The sequence below is a fragment of the Pollachius pollachius genome (assembly GCF_949987615.1).
Source record: "Pollachius pollachius genome assembly, chromosome: 2".
Lineage (NCBI taxonomy): Eukaryota > Metazoa > Chordata > Actinopteri > Gadiformes > Gadidae > Pollachius > Pollachius pollachius.
Window position 1 is genome coordinate 16,413,487 of NC_136935.1, and position 19,103 is coordinate 16,432,589.

At 45.3% G+C, this 19,103-nt stretch overlaps 1 protein-coding gene across 1 annotated transcript; it reads right to left on the reverse strand.

The window, feature by feature from the left end:
• Window positions 1-1,153: 1,153 nt before the first annotated feature.
• On the reverse strand, window positions 1,154-19,101 carry pibf1 (progesterone immunomodulatory binding factor 1). Its single transcript, XM_079730705.1, has 18 exons — window positions 18,604-19,101; window positions 18,413-18,513; window positions 17,892-18,090; window positions 17,529-17,648; window positions 17,070-17,203; window positions 16,464-16,572; window positions 16,088-16,207; window positions 15,886-15,947; window positions 15,398-15,523; window positions 14,260-14,358; window positions 10,225-10,390; window positions 9,533-9,683; window positions 9,036-9,126; window positions 7,453-7,555; window positions 4,789-4,919; window positions 3,318-3,402; window positions 2,182-2,340; window positions 1,154-1,294 (listed from the first exon to the last, which is right to left on the reverse strand). The coding sequence occupies exons 1-18, from the start codon at window positions 18,862-18,864 to the stop codon at window positions 1,238-1,240; spliced, it is 2,274 nt and encodes a 757-aa protein (XP_079586831.1). The 5' UTR covers window positions 18,865-19,101; the 3' UTR covers window positions 1,154-1,237.
• Between the last annotated feature and the right edge of the window lie 2 nt (window positions 19,102-19,103).

Consider the following 19,103-nt stretch of genomic DNA (forward strand, 5'->3'; position numbering starts at 1 on the left):
AAATATCTAATATAAGCATGCTTTTCTTGAGATATATATGTAGATCCTTGACATAAACTGTGTATGTCCCAGTCCTGCATAATAGTCTCAACCTATGGTTTAAAGTTCAAGTGTGGACCTAATTTGACATTTTCTTCTGAGGTGTACAGGTAGATGAGGTTAAACATGCAAATAATTACAGTAAATACATTAGAAAATCCAACAAAACTCCAAGGGAGGTTTACTGGAATTGAAATGCCACCCCTCAATGTATTAGAGAACCTTTTGAACCATTTTCCATCCCAACTACTTTGGGATGGAAAATGGTCATGGTTTAAAATAAGAAAATAAATTCAATAGAAATTAAAACAACTCAACACATCATTCATTCAAGCAGCCGCCTGCGTTTAATATGACACCAATAAGATCTTGGTTCTGAAATGATAATGGTATGTCCAGTATGTCTATATTTAAAACCAAATGACTCTTGACTCATACAAATCAACCGCTGAAGAAATGAAACATGTGAAATGGCAGGCCATCCGGCTAGCTTGTAGCCACCACCCTGTACTTACTAGGCCAGTAATGGCTTACTAAATACATGAGGAAACCATAGACCAAATAAAAAGTCATATTTCCTACAAACGTTCAAAACGTGCAATGTGTAAGGTATAATGGCACGTGCGCTTTTGGGCAGCAGGCGTTGCGATTGGCAAAAAACATAACACGTATAGCCCAATAGCAAAGTCGTTTCTTAGGCACATTGGTACCTGAAGAGGGGTCCTATAGGGAATTAAAACACACTTACCGTTTACAAAACCGTTTATCGTTTACGGCTTTGCTACAAGGCCACAGTTCTTCACAGAACTAGATTATCTATGATTGCAAGGATTAGGCTACCAATCAAAGGACTACAGGGTGGAACTCGTCCGCCCACCTTGAATTAACCTCTGCCAACCTTTAATAATAATGGCGGCTGTGCCAAGTCTCATTGTCGTGACACATGGATTATTATCCAGTGACTCAGTTTGGAATTTGTGTTCTATCGAAAAGGTGATACATCTGGTTTGACAGACGGAAGACCTTCAGAACAAAAGAAGCCACCAGCAAGAATCTATAAAAAAATCTTTATGTTAATATTGCAAAATATTGACATTTGATAGTATTGTTACATGTAACATTAATCTTTCATGTATACTAAAACATGGCTCAGCACATAAAACAGTCAAAACATACTTATATACAGTAACAACATGTGTCATTTAGGCTGAGTATTGCGTTTATTCCGATACCAATCTGGAACCTCCTTTTTGGTCTGCAAAAAAGTTTAACAAAATTGCGTCACTATTTTGTCTTCACACAAATAAATTCATGTCCCTTCCAAGTATTCCTGTCAATGCATGATTGTCGTGAATCATTGCCAACTGTTTTCATAAAGCCATGATCAGTCATTTTTTACTGAAAGGTGCAGTATGTACGATTTAGTGGCTTCTAGCGATGAGGTTCCATTAACGTAGGAGAAGCTACAGTGGCCTACAATGGCCTATAAAGAACCTACAATAATATATCATCGTCTGCAACAGCATTTAGTAGCCTAGTGTCAAGTGATGAGTTTCCTTGATAGATTTATAATTTGTATGTAGTTGTTTAGTCAGTTTAACTATAGGTCATAGTTTACAAGTGAGATGGGGATTATGATAAAAATGTCAAATGCATCCTTGCTAAAGCCGTTTGTCCTTTCTGAGCTACTGTAGAAACATGACGGTGCAGCATGGCTGGCTCCGTGGGAGAGGATCCTCTCTCCATGTAGCTATAATTCTCAGATTGTATTTTCATGACATTACACAGTAATTAAAAAATACTTATAAACATTAATTTCGGCCCAATCCATTCCACTAGATGCCAATGTATTCTACACCCTGCCCCTTTAAGGATGTACAGTGACAGAATTGTTACAATGCCTGTGATCACCTCACAACATGGGCAGGGATCATTTAAACAGCATGTAACACGTTGCGCAAATAAAATAATATATGTGATATATGAATGATATATTTAAATGAATGTGATTTATTTAAATACGTAATTGTTGATTTATTAAAACCTGAACATATAACCAATTACAATGTCGTTTTATCTGACATTTCACACAAATTTAGCAGACAAATAAAGAAATTGCCACCAGCGACATCAGACACTTACGAACACGGTGGGTTTCGGCCTGGCCGGCCCCTCCGCGTCCTCTGCTGCTCCGATGTGGTGCTTTGGACGACGGTCCCCGGGGCCTGTGGGGCGGTCCCCTGCCTCCTCCCCCTGTCCCGAGCGCATGCTGATCAGCACCTGCTTCATCACGGCAAGCTCCTGTGACCAGAGGGAAGGTAGGGGCACGAGGGAGAAACACATGAGACAATGAAGTTCAAGCACCATTTATGTTCCTCCTCCCCTCAAAGTTAATCTGTGTTCTCTTTCACTCCCACTGCGTTCATCGTTCAAACATCCAACATTTATCTTTGGACTCCGATGGAGGTCCGACATATTTATCCCGGGCCTAACCTGCAAACATCCCACAATGAGAGCAATGCTAATGAGCCTACGCAGATTAATACTGTGGCGGGGTGGCAGCAGGTTAAAGGGGAAAGTCTCTGGGGTCGATTTATCAGCCCTGAAGACGTGAGCCCTTGCCCTTGCCCTGGCTCTCTCCCTCTTTCTCTCTCTCCCTCTCACACTGACACGGCATCCCAAGCAGCCAGGCTACACAACAGCTGTCTGGGAGAGGGGCACGTAGCTCATGCCGTACAATTTGGCAGGAGACACACACTTCCAGACTTTCACCTATGCAGCGCATGCGCGCACACATACACAGGCACAACACGCAAACACACATCTTTAGAGCTGACGATTGACTAGATATTTGACTATGCGCAGAAAAGACGATACGATTTGTGTTTCTTTGTCAAGAATCCAACACAAATGTTAAGATTGTGATAATTAAAAATATTGTTGGGCAGCTGGATAAAATTGTCGAGCCTAGTCTCATAAGGGTTGAATTCCTATTCACTTTTTTATTTTCAGGCCAGGCCTTGAGACACAGCTCTTACAGAGCAGGTATATCGGTTCAACTCTATTCCTCTTTGTCGCTGCATAAACAACAAGGAGGCAAAGAAACAGATACACGACTTGGAATACCACAGGCTGAGATTCCTTGCTCTTGTAACAGCAGTGGCGGGTCAAACAGCATCAATCCTAACTCCTGGATCCCATCTGCTGGTTAGAGTCGGATTAAATGAGCCGGTGGGACCTGACTGGACGGCCCCTCTTGATGACATGGTGAGGAGTACCTCTCTGTGGTTGAGAAGTCTCTCCAAATCTGCCGCCATTTTGTTCTGCACCTGCTGCAAGGCTGTCCGCTCCTTCCGCAGGGAGCTGATGAAACATACACAGAGATACAACCATCACCTACGTGCCTTTTCAAGAAGGCTCAATGGGCTACAAATAGGAAGGTAGACCTTCATGCATGTTTAGAATTACAACCAGAAGCGCTGACGCACATAATTACAGACAGCGCAGAGAAACAATCCATCAGCATTTCAGTCAACCATTTCACTCCAAACGGCAACCACAAACGGCTTACAAGTTCACATGGTATAAATTCTGAACATAACACAAGTCAAAGAAAATACAAGAAATTGAAGTACCTCTCAGCGATTTATTGGGGGAAACAAGACTGGTTTGTGTGGTTTGCTTCTAAGGGTAACACAGTGTCACTCACATGCATGGATGCCTCTAAAAAGCACTTTTTCACACGATTTCTTCCCATATTTCACATGGGCAGCATCTCCCTGTAGGGTATCAGCTGGCTCTATGAACAAGGCTAGTGCACGTCGGAGCATGTGCATTACATTGCCTCACCGAGGCCCCTGCGATCGCAGAGTGTTAAGGAGAAACCACACACACACACACACACACACACACACACACACACACACACACACACACACACACACACACACACACACACACACACACACACACCTGTGTCACAACAACAGGGTAATGGTAACTCAATGCATTCTCACCCATTTCATAAGATAAGGTCAGATAACAGGAAACTTTACAGATTTCCTAATAAAATGAATTGCATTTGGTTGTATTTCCTGTTCAGGGTGACCTGCACTCCGGACGCGAAAGACCGATAGACCATAAAGACTTGCTTAAATACAACACAGTAAGCAACGTACAGCAATAAGGCCATGGGTCTGGTTCATCTCTGTGTAAGGTTTGTGTTCCCCTCGCAGTTTCAGGGGAAGGTTGTGTGTGTGTTCCCCTGTCAGTGTGAGGGCAAGACTGTGTGTGTGTTCCCCTCTTAGTTTACGGGGAAGGTTGTGTGTGTGTTCCCCTCTCAGTTTACGGGGAAGGTTGTGTGTGTGTTCCCCTCTCAAGTTAAGGGGAAGACTTTGTGTGTGTACCCCTCTTAGTTTAGTTTATATTTTATTCCGTGGGTTTCCTGCTAGGCTAACGCGCTCAGTCTGGGCACTAGAAGAGAGATAACCTGCATGGTTAGCGGGGATGGCATGCCATAAGAATCACTTTACTTTCAGAATAAATATAGACTATAATAATATAACTATTATAGAGGAGTAGGCCAAAGTTGAACACATTTAAACTTTTAATGCATGTAGGCTGGAAATACGCGAGACCCATCACACAAAAGTACAGAAAAACCCTGTTCTGTGTCAGGGGGGTTTGGGGGGGTGGTTCAAGCGTCTCAGAGTGTGCGGGCGTGCGTGCACGTGTGCGTGTTTTTTTTACCTCACGCTGTCCTCCAGGGAGGCCACTTGTTCTTTGAGGAAGGCGATCTGTGCGTCCCTTTGCCGCACGGTTTCTATCAGGTAGCTGTAGGGCTGCTGGGTCTGCTGCAGCAGCCGATTGGCTGTGGACAGCTGAGGGGGCGTGGCGCACAACAGGCATTAATAGACACACAGACAATGCAGACAGGCGGATAGATAACACAGACAACACAGACAACACAGACATCACAAACGCAGCGGCAACAATAAACACATGTCGGTCCATTGTTGTGAAACAGGGGAGTGACTGGTTTGAGGCTGGGAGCCAAAGCAGTCAGGCTGGCCTTCAGCTGCATCAGGGCGACACAGGACCAATAAAAAACAACAAAAAAAAAAAAAATTGATTGTTCTGCACTGAGCCAATGTAAAACCATGACTAACTGCGGAACCCGACCTACCTAATACCGGTAGCTGTTAATAAATCACAACATTCATTGAGAAACCACCCAGTGCTACAATTTCACGGAAATGTAGAAAATTTTTGGGTCGACATGCGCCTAAATGCGCTCTGATCGCTGTGTACATAAGTTTCAGATTACATAATCTACAACGCTACATAATCTTTAACGGCGTTACTGGATAATCTATTTTTACGGCCTATTAGTATTGCAGGGGAGTGAACCGGGGTGTGGGTGTGGAGGTAGAGTGGCGTATATGTGGGCGGCTAAGTGGTGCACACCCAGGGACTATCCTGTGAATAGATAACATTACTTTTCACCCTCTTTCTTTCATGCCCTTTGAGTCATGTGGCAATCCAGGTGCCTATCAATCAACCTGGACAGGTGAATGGCTGGCTTATTTAATTAGCAGGCTCGGCCCACCACCAGCCCCAACTCCACGGGGCCCCACACGTTGGCCCCTCACGGCACGAGTATCACAAACGTGATGCGATAAGGCACACACACACGGGCTCGAGAGATGCAAAGAAAGAAATATTCGAGAGCGATTCGAATAAAAGACTGTAGCAGTATAAACACAGGCAGGACGGTCCAAACATAACAAAACACCAGCCCTCGGTGGTTGGTGTAATGAGTCACGGGAGAGAGTCGAGCGTGTCCGTCACGGCCTTTGCAGCGGTGATACCCGCTGTCAGCCACTTTGACAGCTTCTAAGATTCCGGTTCACACACCTTGTTCACGAGAAGGCTTTGAGATGGTTGGAAGCAGACAGCGCCTAGATTGCATCCGCCGACCGCCTAGAAAGCGTAATTTATTTTTCCGAAACGCGAAAGGACGCAACAATGAATGACATTGGAAGCAGCATGTGTATATTAGCGCTTGAATGCTTGCTTTTTCTTATTCGACGCCGACATACTACTACAGCACTGTGAAAAAAAAAAGTCCAGAAACAAATGGCTGCCCAGCGATCTGTGGTGACAAAGACAGCCCAAGAAAGGAGGCCCACTTGTAATATGTTGAACCCACAAACCACAGGATAGCACCAGTGCTCACTGTGCACATGGAATGGAAGCCCACATCTTCCTGGTCCACTGTGACAGCATGACCTGTGGCCTAGATGATTTGATCCAAAGCCACTTCGAGTGATATTTATCTTATGTAGATACTTGTAATTAAAGACCAGGGAGGGGTGGGGCATCGTGCTCAACAATGTCTACAGGTAGACTGCAGACATTGAGCTTCAAACCTAGAACCTTTCAGTTAGGATTGGCCCTACCCACTAGACCGATGATATGGAACCTGCTTTACGCGTACCAATGGTGGTACACAAGTTTACTACAGGAGGGAAGTGCAGTTTTATTCTTAAAAATAGACAAATTTACAATCATAGAAACAATTATAGAGATGATTGAAAAACAATGTACCGTATTTCCCGCACTATAACGCGCACCGGATTATAAGGCGCACCTTCAATGAATGACCTATTTTAGAACTTTTTTCATAAATAGGGCGCACCGGATTATAAGGCGCATAGCATAGAAGATACTGTGAGTGTGATACTGTGAGATACTGGGACTGTGAGTAAGCGCAGTAAAATGCTGTGTGCACTGACTACGATAGCCGTAATGCTGCAAGCGGTGTGGCTTTATCGTAGTCGTAGTGAAACATTTTATTATTATTATTAAATTGTTTTTATTGGTTTTTCATACTGAAACATTTTGACAGAGCGCCGTTTACAACCAGTATGGATCAACCAATTAACCAATTGATCCATATATAAGGCGCTCCGGATTATAAGGCGCACTGTCGTTTTTTGAGAAAATTACCGGCTTTTAAGTGCGCCTTATAGTGCGGAAAATACGGTATTCTAAATATTTTTTTTAGTAAATACTGTATGATGGCATGTTATTATTATAAACACATTAATGCTTTTATATTATAGACTGAGATAGAGAGGAAGGTATGAGAGATAGAGGGGAGGACATGCAGCACGGGAAGGATTCGAACCTGGGTCGCTGCGTTCAGGACTGAGCCTATAAGGTCTACCCAGTGAGCCACCAGGGCGCCCCGTGTTATCATTAGGGTTGCTTTTATGCATTCCATCATATTTTCCATTGTAATGCTTACTGGGAGCATAAGCAGAGGTGTGTGTGTGTGTGTGCGTGTGCGTGTGCGTGTGCGTGCGTGCGTGCGTGCGTGCGTGCGTGCGTGCGTGTGTGTGTTCTTACCTCCTCTGAGATGTGACCTGTCTGTGTGGTGTGTTTCTCCACCTCCCTCCTTAGTGAGGTGTTTTGTCTCTCCAGCTGGAGCACCCTGCGAGCCAGGTGAACGCTACACACACACACACACACACACGCACACACGCACGCACACACACGCATAGATTTTTCAGATATTATGAGCAGGTAAGTTAGGTGTCAAGCATGTAGGAACTTACAGCCATCCACCAACAAAACATCCTATCTTAATGTATGAACTGTAGGGGCTGGTCTTTTTGCGTTAAGCCTGCAAAATCATGAAATATGCGCTGTGTCACTTTTCAACAATCATTTTTTCATTCCTCCGGAGACAACATAGATAGAACTCCCTTCGCTGGGGGAATGGGTTATTAATATTTAGACACCATGTTAAAATAAAACGTATAACTGAGACAGTAGTTTTAATATTAATATATATCTATATAATGTATTTATTTTGCATCTATAACAGTTGCGTATTATTGAGTCAGGGCAACCCCTCCATAACCCAAGCTGTCAATAACAAATACAACAAGCAACTTGTATTTACGCCTTCAGTAATGGACCTGCTGAAAGCTACTTTGAATGTAAAGCCAATACGTGACATCACAAGAAGTGCATACATCTGCAGTTAGTAATCCCCCCCCCCCTCTCACTTACAATACAGTAAATCCATACCAACAGAGCTCAGCTTAGAGATGGGTAAAAGTCTTAGCATGAGCGATAGCTTAATACACTTCTCTGTTTAGCGTTTAACATGACGAGCCGAGTGATCAGCTGGGCCGGTGCCACGGCCAGGCCTGCCAAGCAGGGATGGCTGCGGGTGATATGGGAGCATCTGTTGACGTGGGGCCGTCACCTGACTGTCACGGACACTTGTCTGTGATGGCCACTAAAGACACTACGTCCACTGATACCAGACGATGTTTGCGTGTTTGAATCTGTGCCTGAGCGGGGCCGGGCTTATTCATGTTCTGATATCAACAACATGATAGAACAAAATAACAACAAAATGCATCAGCCATGTCAAGGAACGGCTTCTTAACATGCCTTATGCATAGTGTTTGTTTTTTGGTTATATTTTTGTTAAATATTATCTTGTTTTGCCACTTTAAGATATGACTTTAATGTAAAGTGAGGAGATGCTTGACCCTAACCCTGAATTCAGGTCAATTCATCAATACACAACAGACTATAACTGTAATCGATCAGGTTTATCAATGTACATAATTTCACATAGCGGCATTTGATTCACTGATTTTCTGTGTCTGAATCGAAATAGCTGGCGCTCGCATGGGAGTACGATTTGTGATGTGATGGTTCTAATGGGGGAGGAGGCAGAGGAGAATTTCCATGTTGCATGTTCAAGGATCTCGGCACACTTATTTCATACTTTTTGGACGGTATGAACCCAATCCTTTAGTGAACTAAATCCTATAGTGCACCAAATCCTATAGTGAACCCAGTCCTATAGTCCTAAAAGTCTATTCTGTGCAAACACTGACCAAAACAAAAGGCCAAACCGGTAAGACAAGACCAGCCGAGAGCAGCCCGAAGACGCTGGGTGTGTCTACCTCTGCTGGAGTCTCCTCTTGGCCGTGGTGGGAACGTTGGCGCCATAGCCGTACGAGAAGAGCACCCTCTCCGCCTCTTCCTCGTTCTCGACTGGGGAGAGAGGAAGTTGCTCTTGAACCTTGGCTCACTGACGGAGTGGTCACAGGGTACAGGCTTTACGGCTAGCCAGACCTGTTGTGAACGTATTCCTGGGGAATGTCTTACCAGGGATTTCTATTTGCGAGCAGAAGTTTCACAATATGGTGATCAAAGCCTCGTCTTTTTTTTGAAATACTGGCACAACAACAACAACTCTGTGTACAATTATTTGCAGTATGCAAGTGTTCACAAAAATCGAAGCTGCATGTGAATTGGCATAGACAGACATGAAATATGAACTAACCAATGACACCCTAATCAAACTCTGTTTCAGCGCTCCACGTCAACAGATTTGATCCACCAGCCTAAATACAAAACACAGCGCGCCATGGGGGGGGGGGGGTGTCCTGGTCCTTACTCTCGGCGGCCTGCATGGTGACCTGGTCCAGCTCCTGCTCCAGCCTCTCGTAGGTCTGCAGCCGGGCCGCCTGCTCGGCGTTCTGGGCCTGCAGCTCCACCGCGCGCTTCTCCGACACCGTCTGGAGCCCGTAGAACTCTTGCGTCAACATCTGAGAAGGACCAGAGCGCAGGGCTCCTTTTTTTAATAAGAAAGACTCTGACTTTTTTGCTGTGGCCGCCCGCCCGTCGATGTCCTCCGGTTGAGTGACCCTTTATCACGGCGTGTACGTTCGTCTCGTTCCTCAGTGTCAACGCTCTGACCAGAATGCCGACGACGCTGTGGATGTTGATGTAAGACCGGCTGCTAAACATGGTGGCGGGAAGTTAATGGTAATCAAACGACATTTCCGAAACGAAGGAGAACTGGATAACTGACCGATCATTGACCTCCGACCCGTGTTGTTATAGTAGATTGTTGGTACAGTGTCGTGACTGAAGGGTACAGTGTAATGCATTCAAAGAGCTCATTTCCTTCAAGATGGCATTATTTTGTTGTCGTTACTTGAATAGGATTTTTTTTTATAATGTTTTGTTTAAAATGTTTTCTAAATTATATATTTTTTCATTCTACATAATGTGAACTTCACACATGATACCATTTCTGGAAACCAACCCCTGAAAGGCCTTCTATTATCGGAGTGAGGGACATACCTCCAGCTTCTTCTGTTGCTTCTCGCACTCCACCTGGCACAGGCCCAGGGCCTTGGCCGTCTCCTCCTGGACCATGTGAGCCCGCTCCGCCTCGAACGAGCTCAGCTTGGTCTGGTTGGACAGCTCGGCCACGCGGCTGTCCGTCCCCAGCTGCAGCTGGCGGTACCTGCACAGACATACAGACACACACACCGATACATAGACAGACACACAGACACACACAAACACTTCATTAAGATGCCAGCACAAGCAAGTGATCATGGCATTTAACTCTGACAATCTGAGAGACGGACGGTACTCGAATTGCATGGTTGGTTTCCACCAAATGTGTTTCTTAAATTAATGATATCAAACTATGTAGTATCCATCTAGCATTGTGCAAAGTTTGTTTTAGCGTTTCCTTTTTCCCATTAAAGTGATGTTTTCTTTGGCAAATAATAAATCCTGCAGTGACTGATTAATCTTTTTTGTTTGACATGGGTTGGAGATTTGTTATCCGAGAAATACAATTCTCTCCACAGTCGGAATATGCATTACTTTGCGAGGCAGCTGGAAGAAATGCGATTGTGGCCGAACCATAGCGGTTCAGACCAATCAGCTTCCTATGGAGGAACCACGTGATCTAGGTGTTAGAAAGATGGGTAATCCAATCACCAGCTAAGTACTTTTTGAGTACTTTTTGACTTTTCCAAACAGTTTCCCAGCATGACTTCCCAGGTGGTTCAGCATCACAAAATACCGGGCTCAGGTAAGATTAAGCCTGGACTTGTTTGGAAAAACCTTTGCTTTCCCCTTCTGGGTTAATTAGTTGATTTCAGTTTAAAAATACATGAAAATTACCAAAATGAAAGCATAGAAATCGAAAAATATGAAGAATGTGAAATTGAATATTCCAAAAAAAAAGGACATCTTGCTACAATTATCCCGAAAAATATATAAGCTCTTTTCTTCACATTTCCATGAATGTGGTTGAGTTCTCATTTAACCGGTGGAGAGGTACAACTGCAGCCTCAGGTTGAGAAGGGAGGAATTCAAAGCACCAATTTCTAATGAGTATAAAACAGAAAACCACTTCTGTAGCAGTGAGGACAGGATCTATTCCTGAATGTATAAGACAACTTCCTGAAAAAATGTTTAGCTTGAAAACGGACAAGAAATTCCTGGGCTAATCTACGTTTACATTTCATTATTTGGGGGGGAAGTTGGCAGCTGGTGAAGGTGTTCATTAAAAAAGGTGGAGAAAGGCTGTTTCCATTCCCTTATACAAGCCCCTCGCGGAGGTTCACACGAGGCGAACGCCCTCGGCCACGTGCCCGCCGGCTGGCGTAATTGGGGCCAGAGAGTCACTTGGTGGACAATATTAATAACTCTCCATTGCAGCCGGCCCTTATGGATTTCATCATGCACCCGACGGCCCGGAAGGGTCAGCGCTCTCGCGATGTTGGGCGCGATCAGCATTGTGTCCGCGTGCCTCCCTGTCAGTGGATGGCCGCGGCTAAAAGCGTCTCAAACCAACACAAATAATTTCCCAAAGGGCAAGGCGGAGGTGTGTTCCCTCGCTGTCCAATCGTATCGATCGTAACAACCCCGGCGTTGTTTTCGTAAAAACAAGGGCCTGAAGTACAGCGCGTCCCAGAGCACACGCTTTATTTACACCCCGTGAGGTGTCCCTTACCCTGGAGATACAACCCCCCCCCCCGCCTTACCCCAAAGAAATCGATATTGGGTGATCAATTCTCCGGCCATTTAACGTCAAACGTTCTGCACTCGGCAACATTCACCGAATAGGAGGAAGAGGGGTTGTGTACGGTGCTGCGTTCTGGGAATGCTGGCTGACGCCATATCAATCGTGTCCGCTTCATTCTTTGCCCCCCAAAAATAGAGGCATGTGCAGGGTGAAGGGGTTAAAGGCTTGTGGCGGGGCATCTGTCGTTCCTGGCCTGCGATGGAGCTGCCGAGTGGGAATGTGATCAGAGAGAGCGAGGCAGAGAAGGAGAGAGAGAGAGAGGGATAGAGAGAGATAGGGAGGGTGAGAGAGATAGACAGATAAAGAGAGAGAGAGAGAGAGAGAGAGAGCGCGAGAGGGGGGGGGGGGGGGGGTCGCAAGGAATGACTAACAGCTGGTGGTACAGAGCTTCAAAAATGAGGGGCATTTGAAGTCGCTACTGCAGTGTCAGTGTACATGTGGAGCATAGTGCTGCTGCTGCTGTTTGGAGCTGTGTATCGATTGTGTGTGTGTGTGTGTTTCTAGTTATGCAATGATATCCGAAACAGTCCTCAAAGGTATTAAAATACTATAAAAATTGATATCGAAATGTTCCGATATAAACGGATGAGCTCGATTCTAACAGGCCGATAAAGGACGTGACACAATAAAAGGCTCACTTCTTTACAGCCAGGCAAGGCAGGGTGTGGGTACAGGAAACTCCATCAAATGAAATGTATTGATACTTTATTTGTTCTTGGTTTGACTAAAGACAATAACCACGAGAGAAAAATAAATGGGACAATTTTTTGCCACCATTTGTATTATATCGCAAGCCTAGACAAGAAACAGAATGAATAGGTGAAATCCTAATGCTTGTACTATTTCCATCTATGAGAATGACTCAACCTCTAGAAGGGGAAGCGGTGGCCTTTCCTTTTGAGAGGACGGTAATGTTGGTAATTCACGGACATGTCACCTCATGGCCTTACACTGACCTGCTCCAACATAACAGAACAACGCTCATGATTTGTGGTAAGGGAAGGTAAACCACACGCAGCTTCAGTTCCCACCACCCCTCCCCGACATATGACCGGATTGGGACTTACTGACACTCGTAGACACGCACACATGAGCACGTACACATGCGTCAGCACGAGCACACACACACACACGCACGTCAATTCACAACAAAACCGAACAATTGGCTGCCATGGCGAAAAGAAACTCTAAACTTAAAAAAAATTGCCTCATGTCATTTCTGAGCGATTGTAACTTCTACCTATTGACCTTCCAAATAGGGCCGACATCGCTCTCACGATAGCGTCTGTGTGTCACCTCGCTTCCCTGTGTGGTTCCCATGGTGGCTTCAAAGCGGATGGAGCACATTAATTAGCACATTAATTAATGTGCTCCGTTCCATGTAAGCTTTGCTCTTTATATTTCAGATGGGATCTTAATCATAGTGCGCTTCACCTTCATGGTCTTTCAACACACCACACGTCTTAATGCTGGGGGGGGGGGGACGTTGACAGATTAAACAGTTGCCCCGGCTTGCCCCTCTGAAGATACCCCTCCCTCCCCCAACACACACACTCACACACACCTCCCCCGTCCTGGCTCTCTCCCCTCAACTGTTGCGCTGATGACAACAAAGATATGAGTCATGTTAAAAGATTTGCTATAAAAAAAAAGCAAAGAATAAATAGTACCGGTTCTCCTTTTGATTTGTACATTGCATCATTTTTGGTCAGTGTTTTTGTTCCTGTTTTTAATGTCGGGATGTGCGGGAGCAGGGAGGGGACAGGGGACTGGTGAAGGTTGTTTTGGCCCCCAGACGTTGCATTCCTCAAGTATTTCTGGTATGAGAGGCTCTGTCCTGTAAGCAGTCCCTACGCCTGCCATAGAACGAGATCAGCAAAACCGGCCTGCACATAGCTTAAGGTGCACTCACACCACTGGGAATTTACTTTCCCTATAGATCATTAACCCCAGATTCAAATCGGGGGGGGGGGGGGGGGGGGTTACCCATAATCATAATAAAATATTATTAAACATTAAGTGTTTATCGTAGGACAAACCAATCCAATTTTATCCTGTGGTTATTATCCATGGTCGTAAAAGTTGATTTATGCAGGTGGGTCGAGGAGAGAATTGTGTTTTGGAGGGTATTAGTAAACGGAGCATCTTTTAACAAAATGTAAAAGCAACCCCTGAAAGACGACTGAACTGTGACAGAGGGGCTATCCGTAAATATCACGCAGGGCAGCCCCACGCGGAGCGGCGCGCTGGAGTGAGCGGCTGGGAGGGCATCGAACAGTGGCACTCACTGTTCCAGCAGTTGGTCGTATCTGGACTGAGCATCTCTCTCGGCGCCCACCGCCCGGTCCTTCTCCATCACAGCGTTGTCTCTCGCCTCACGCAGGTTCCTAGAATGAGCACACACACACACACACACACACACACACACACACACACACACACACACACACACACACACACACACACACACACACACACACACACACACACGTTTTATGTCAACATCCTTATTATTATGATTATGCACTGCTGCTCTATTTACAGCAATGCAAAGCTCTATGATTTGGAGTTAACTGAGTGACAGCCATGTAAATTGCTGCTGTCTGAGGCATTAACCAACAGTGTGTAATTTGTGAGAGTCTTGAACATGATGAAAATCCTCATCATTTGTCTTCCATTGGCCCAGCAACAAGACTACAACAAAAACTTTGAGTCAAATGCATATTTTAAGTTACAAATGTGAATGTTAGCGTTGGCATAAGGAAAGATACACAGTATTATATTCACAAAGTTTAGAAATGGATTCAGCTGTGGGGGAATTGTATTATATCGTATTGTATTATGATAAGATGAGATATATCTTGTATCTCATGAGACGTCCAGTAAAGTGAGCTGAATCATCAGTTGTACAATACAACCGAGGCAGTGTCTGGGAAGGGGGTGGGGCCAGCAATACCACCAGGCGTTGGCTCTTTAAATAAAGACGTGCATGTCTAGCCTGTCATATATATGCGTTTCCAAGGCAACGGGAAATCATTGCCAAATCAATATTATTAGTTTTGATACATTTTTGGGGGAAATTATGTTTCCCCCAAAAAAAATTATGTCTCACTCAAATCTGCACCCATTACTTGTAAATAACAGAATTCATTGATCACTGAAAAAAAAAGAACATAAAAGTTCATAGGTTCCCAAAGCATTGAACAGTGTTTTTCTGGTAATGCATCTCACATCGCACAGACTGAATATTGAACCAATGGACTCCAAGGTATTCCTGGAGCGTGTGAAGCTCACCCCGCTGACGCTAAAACAGCCCAAATGAACCCAAGTGAATGTTCGTCTTGGACGCGGTGCAGCGGTTAAGGCGTCCTAGTGTACGACACCAGAGCACGGACCGCTGAGCCCTGCTGACACGGGTCTCCCTACCTGTTCTCCCTCTCGTACATCTCCCTGGAGGCCCTCTGCAGGTGGTCTATCTCCTGGCCCGTCTTCAGCCTGATGCTCTCCAGCTCCTCCCTCAGCTTGGCCTCATACTCGCTCTTGTACTGGTCTCTGGACAGAGAAACAGAAAATCATGAGAATAATGGACAACGGGATGAAACGTTATGAAGGACAGACCCTCCTGCCTGAACATGGACCTCACACCAGAAAAGGTCTTTGTTGTGTTTTGTTTTTTTTCTTTTTAATGTTCCGTCTCTTAATGCGTTTATAATAGAGGCGGGGGACTATGGGAACTGCTACGCCCAATTAGTAATGCCTTTTTATTCTATTCACACAGACTGCACAAACGGAACTGTAACCCCAACAAATTGCCACAAATCTTGCACTATGCAAGTTGTGCTTTATTTAAGTACCCCCCCCCCCCCCCCCCCAGCAATAAGTCTAATTGCCTGGCCGAGGGCTACGCTGCTAACCTGGACGAGACATATTTCTCGTACACCTCCTCCCGGGCCCTCTTGGTGTCTTCAAGCTGCACCTGAGCCACAGGTGGAGAAACAGGGAGTTCAGAGGCTGAGGTGCATGAGAGCCACCGCACATTTAATTATGTTATATTACAGTAATAAAACATATGATCATAAACCAAAGTGAGGGGACTAGGGGGTCAACGCTGCAGACCTGCACTCTCTCCAGACGGTCCTCCTCGTGTGCACAGCGCACGCTCAGCTCCATGTTCTGCCTGTGGAGGTAGTCCTTGTCCTTCTGCAGCAGGCTCACCGACTGCTGCAACGCTGCCACCTGCAGGACGAATGGGGGAACAGCACTGTTACATTACGTTATTATTTCAATGCTCTTGACATGGTTAGAATGGGAGGGAGGATAGTGGGTGATGGTGATATAAATAATATAATTTAAACAGTTTTATATGATAGCTGAACTACAACAGAATCATTCTCTCCCCTGTGTGTGTGTGTGTGTGTGTGTGTGTGTGTGTACATTTGTGTTTTTAAGTCATTGAGCGTGTATATATTCGGTTTGTGTATGCTTGAGATACCTCCTTGCTGAGGCCATCCTTCTCTCTGCTCTGGCAGCTGTGAGCCAGGTCCAGGGTCTCCATTCGCCTCCTCAGCTCCTTTACCTCCACCTCTAAGCCATCGCGCTCCCTACAGACCACCCCAGCACAAAGGCAGCATTACAACCACAACCTGTGGGGCTCCATCAACTAGTGTGCTTACTACGGTGGCCATAAGGACTGTTGTCATTCCTTCTTGTCTCCAACCTGCTTTCCTGTCTATCCTTATTGTCCGGTCCAGGAAGGCCCAAAAAAAGCCCACATAAATAGGTTTATTAATATATTCTGCAAACTCAACATATGCCACTGGGCACTATTGACAAACAACACTTAGGAACACTTAGAATGCAGAGTAGCCCTACTTGGAAATGATTCATCATAGCCCGACCCCCAAAAAAAAAAAAATTAAGAGCAAAGCATTAGTCAAACAGCAGCATTGTTTCCCAAAAACATTATGTTAAAAAATAATCTGTGCTCTGTCTCACCACTGCACCCCAGGTAGTTCCATGAGTCACAAATGTGGTTCATCTGACACATAAACACAAACACATAAAAAACACACACACACACACACACACACACACACACCGTTTGAGGCTGGGGTAGTTCTCTCGCCGGTAATCTCCTTCCTGGATGTTCTGTTTGGTGTCGGCCAGATCCAGGGTCAGTCTCTGACAACGCATTTCAAGCTCCGTACGCAGCCTCCGCTCCTCATCATAGCTCTGTATCACACACAAACACACACTCAATGTACGTCTTCCTTGTCAGAAAAAACATCGTACGTACTAGGGATGCACTGATATTACCAACTAACAGTACCCTTTCATTTGGAAAAGCAAATTTCCATCCCATGCAGCTGTGTTTATATGAAAAACACTTTTGATGACGTCAGGACACGTTGACATCACGATGAATGAAAAATAATATCTGGCTATCATAGTTTAGGAATATAGATTAGTAACAAAATGTTTACAATGAAAATAGAATGCGCGCACACACGCACGCACACACACACACACACACACACACACTGCACACATACTGCACCTCCATGAGAGTCTTGCTCTGGTTCCTGTGTTTGTCCAGCTCCTCCATCAGGCCACCGGTCCTGAGCTGGAGGTCGGTGAGCTGGCCCCGCAGAGGAGTCACCACCTCATAGAACCGCATCTGGTAGCAACACACACACACACACACACACACACACACACACACACACACACAACAATTTCCCTTTCAACACTGATGCTATGTTATGCATATCCCATTAAACATACAGTATTTAGAATGTGATTACTGCCTTTTTTTCCTTTTTATAGCTGCATGGTTGGTGTGTTTAACGAGCCACCGTATTGATAGAAATTGTAGATCCACATCAGTACCAGAACGAGGAGCTGGTCCTACGACACTCACCGCCACGTATTCTGGGATGGAGAGCTTGTCGTCGGGCTGAGCCTGCAGCTCCTGGTACTTGGCCTGGGAGATGTCCAGCTGCCTGAGGGACCTCCGCAGCTGGCCCGCCCTGTCACACAGTTGGCGGTTGGTCTCCTCCAGCTGCTGCTGCCTTTGCAGTATGCCGTCCATCTCCTGCTTACGCAGGGACTGCTGTTTTCTGAGGAGAGTGGAGCAGAAAGAGGCAGAGTCAGCACTGACTACCCATGCAGAGATCCACTGGAGGTGGTGGTGCAAGTGTCCCATAGGCTGAAGAATAGGATTAATGAGTTCAACAAATGATAAATAATATTAATTTATCACATAGGCTTTGTTTTGTTTTTAAAACCAGAAAATGTATCATATTCATATATCATATCAATTTATCAACTTCTGATAAGTCAACAATTGTGCAAAGACCATAACATCAAAGTATTTAAATTGATCGTCCAATATTGATGGACAACATTTAACAAGCACATCTTCTCTTCCGACTCCCTTACCTGTTCTCTTCCTGGGCTAGTTTCAGCTGGCTGTCCAATCGCAGGGCCAAGACCTGCTTCTGGTGAAGTGCATCGTTGAGTCTTTCCTCCGACTCCTCAATCTGCAACGAGGAAGGAGACAACTTTATTCAACCTCCTTTTCCACAATAGATTACATTAGATTCTTGTGAAGACTTTCAGATGTGTCTTACCCTGGTCAGATGGTCGACTTTCAAGTTGTCTATAGCAAGGTTCTTCTGAGACAACTCGATCTTGAGCCGCTGTATGTTGTGGAGCAGCTCTTTCCTCTCGATCAGCTGTTGGGTGACCTTCTGCGACCCGTTCCTCTGCTCATCAGAGGAGGAGATGTCCTCTGTGGGCACCGTGGTCTCCAGGCTGATGTCCTCCGACTCCAGGTCGAGGGAGCTGGAGATGTTCGCCATGGGCTTTTTCTGCTGCTTTTTGGGTGGCATGTTTTGTCCTTAACGTTATATAGACTGCAGCATAAAGCAGAGAGTCAGTGAGTGCGAGAATCGGGATTCAAACGAAAATAGTTCAAGGATATCGCATTATTATCCGCTGTACAATGGCAGGGAAGCTGAAACAACAAAGCCAATGTATTCCCAGAGCTCTTAAAGACGGCGGCCAAACACCCGAACTGATGAAGCTACACCATTACACGTAAAAGCTGACAGGGACAGATGGTCTGTTT

What these genes read in the sequence shown, in the direction of transcription:
- pibf1 (XM_079730705.1), bottom strand. Translation starts at nt 18,864, where the DNA reads ATGCCACCCAAAAAGCAGCAGAAAAAGCCCATGGCGAACATCTCCAGC. An exon ending in AAGTCGACCATCTGACCAGG is followed by an intron (nt 18,514 to 18,603) that starts GTAAGACACATC and finishes TCCTCGTTGCAG; the next exon opens with ATTGAGGAGTCGGAGGAAAG. An exon ending in TCCCTGGAGGACAGCGTGAG is followed by an intron (nt 3,403 to 4,788) that starts GTAAAAAAAACA and finishes ATGTTTCATCAG; the next exon opens with CTCCCTGCGGAAGGAGCGGA.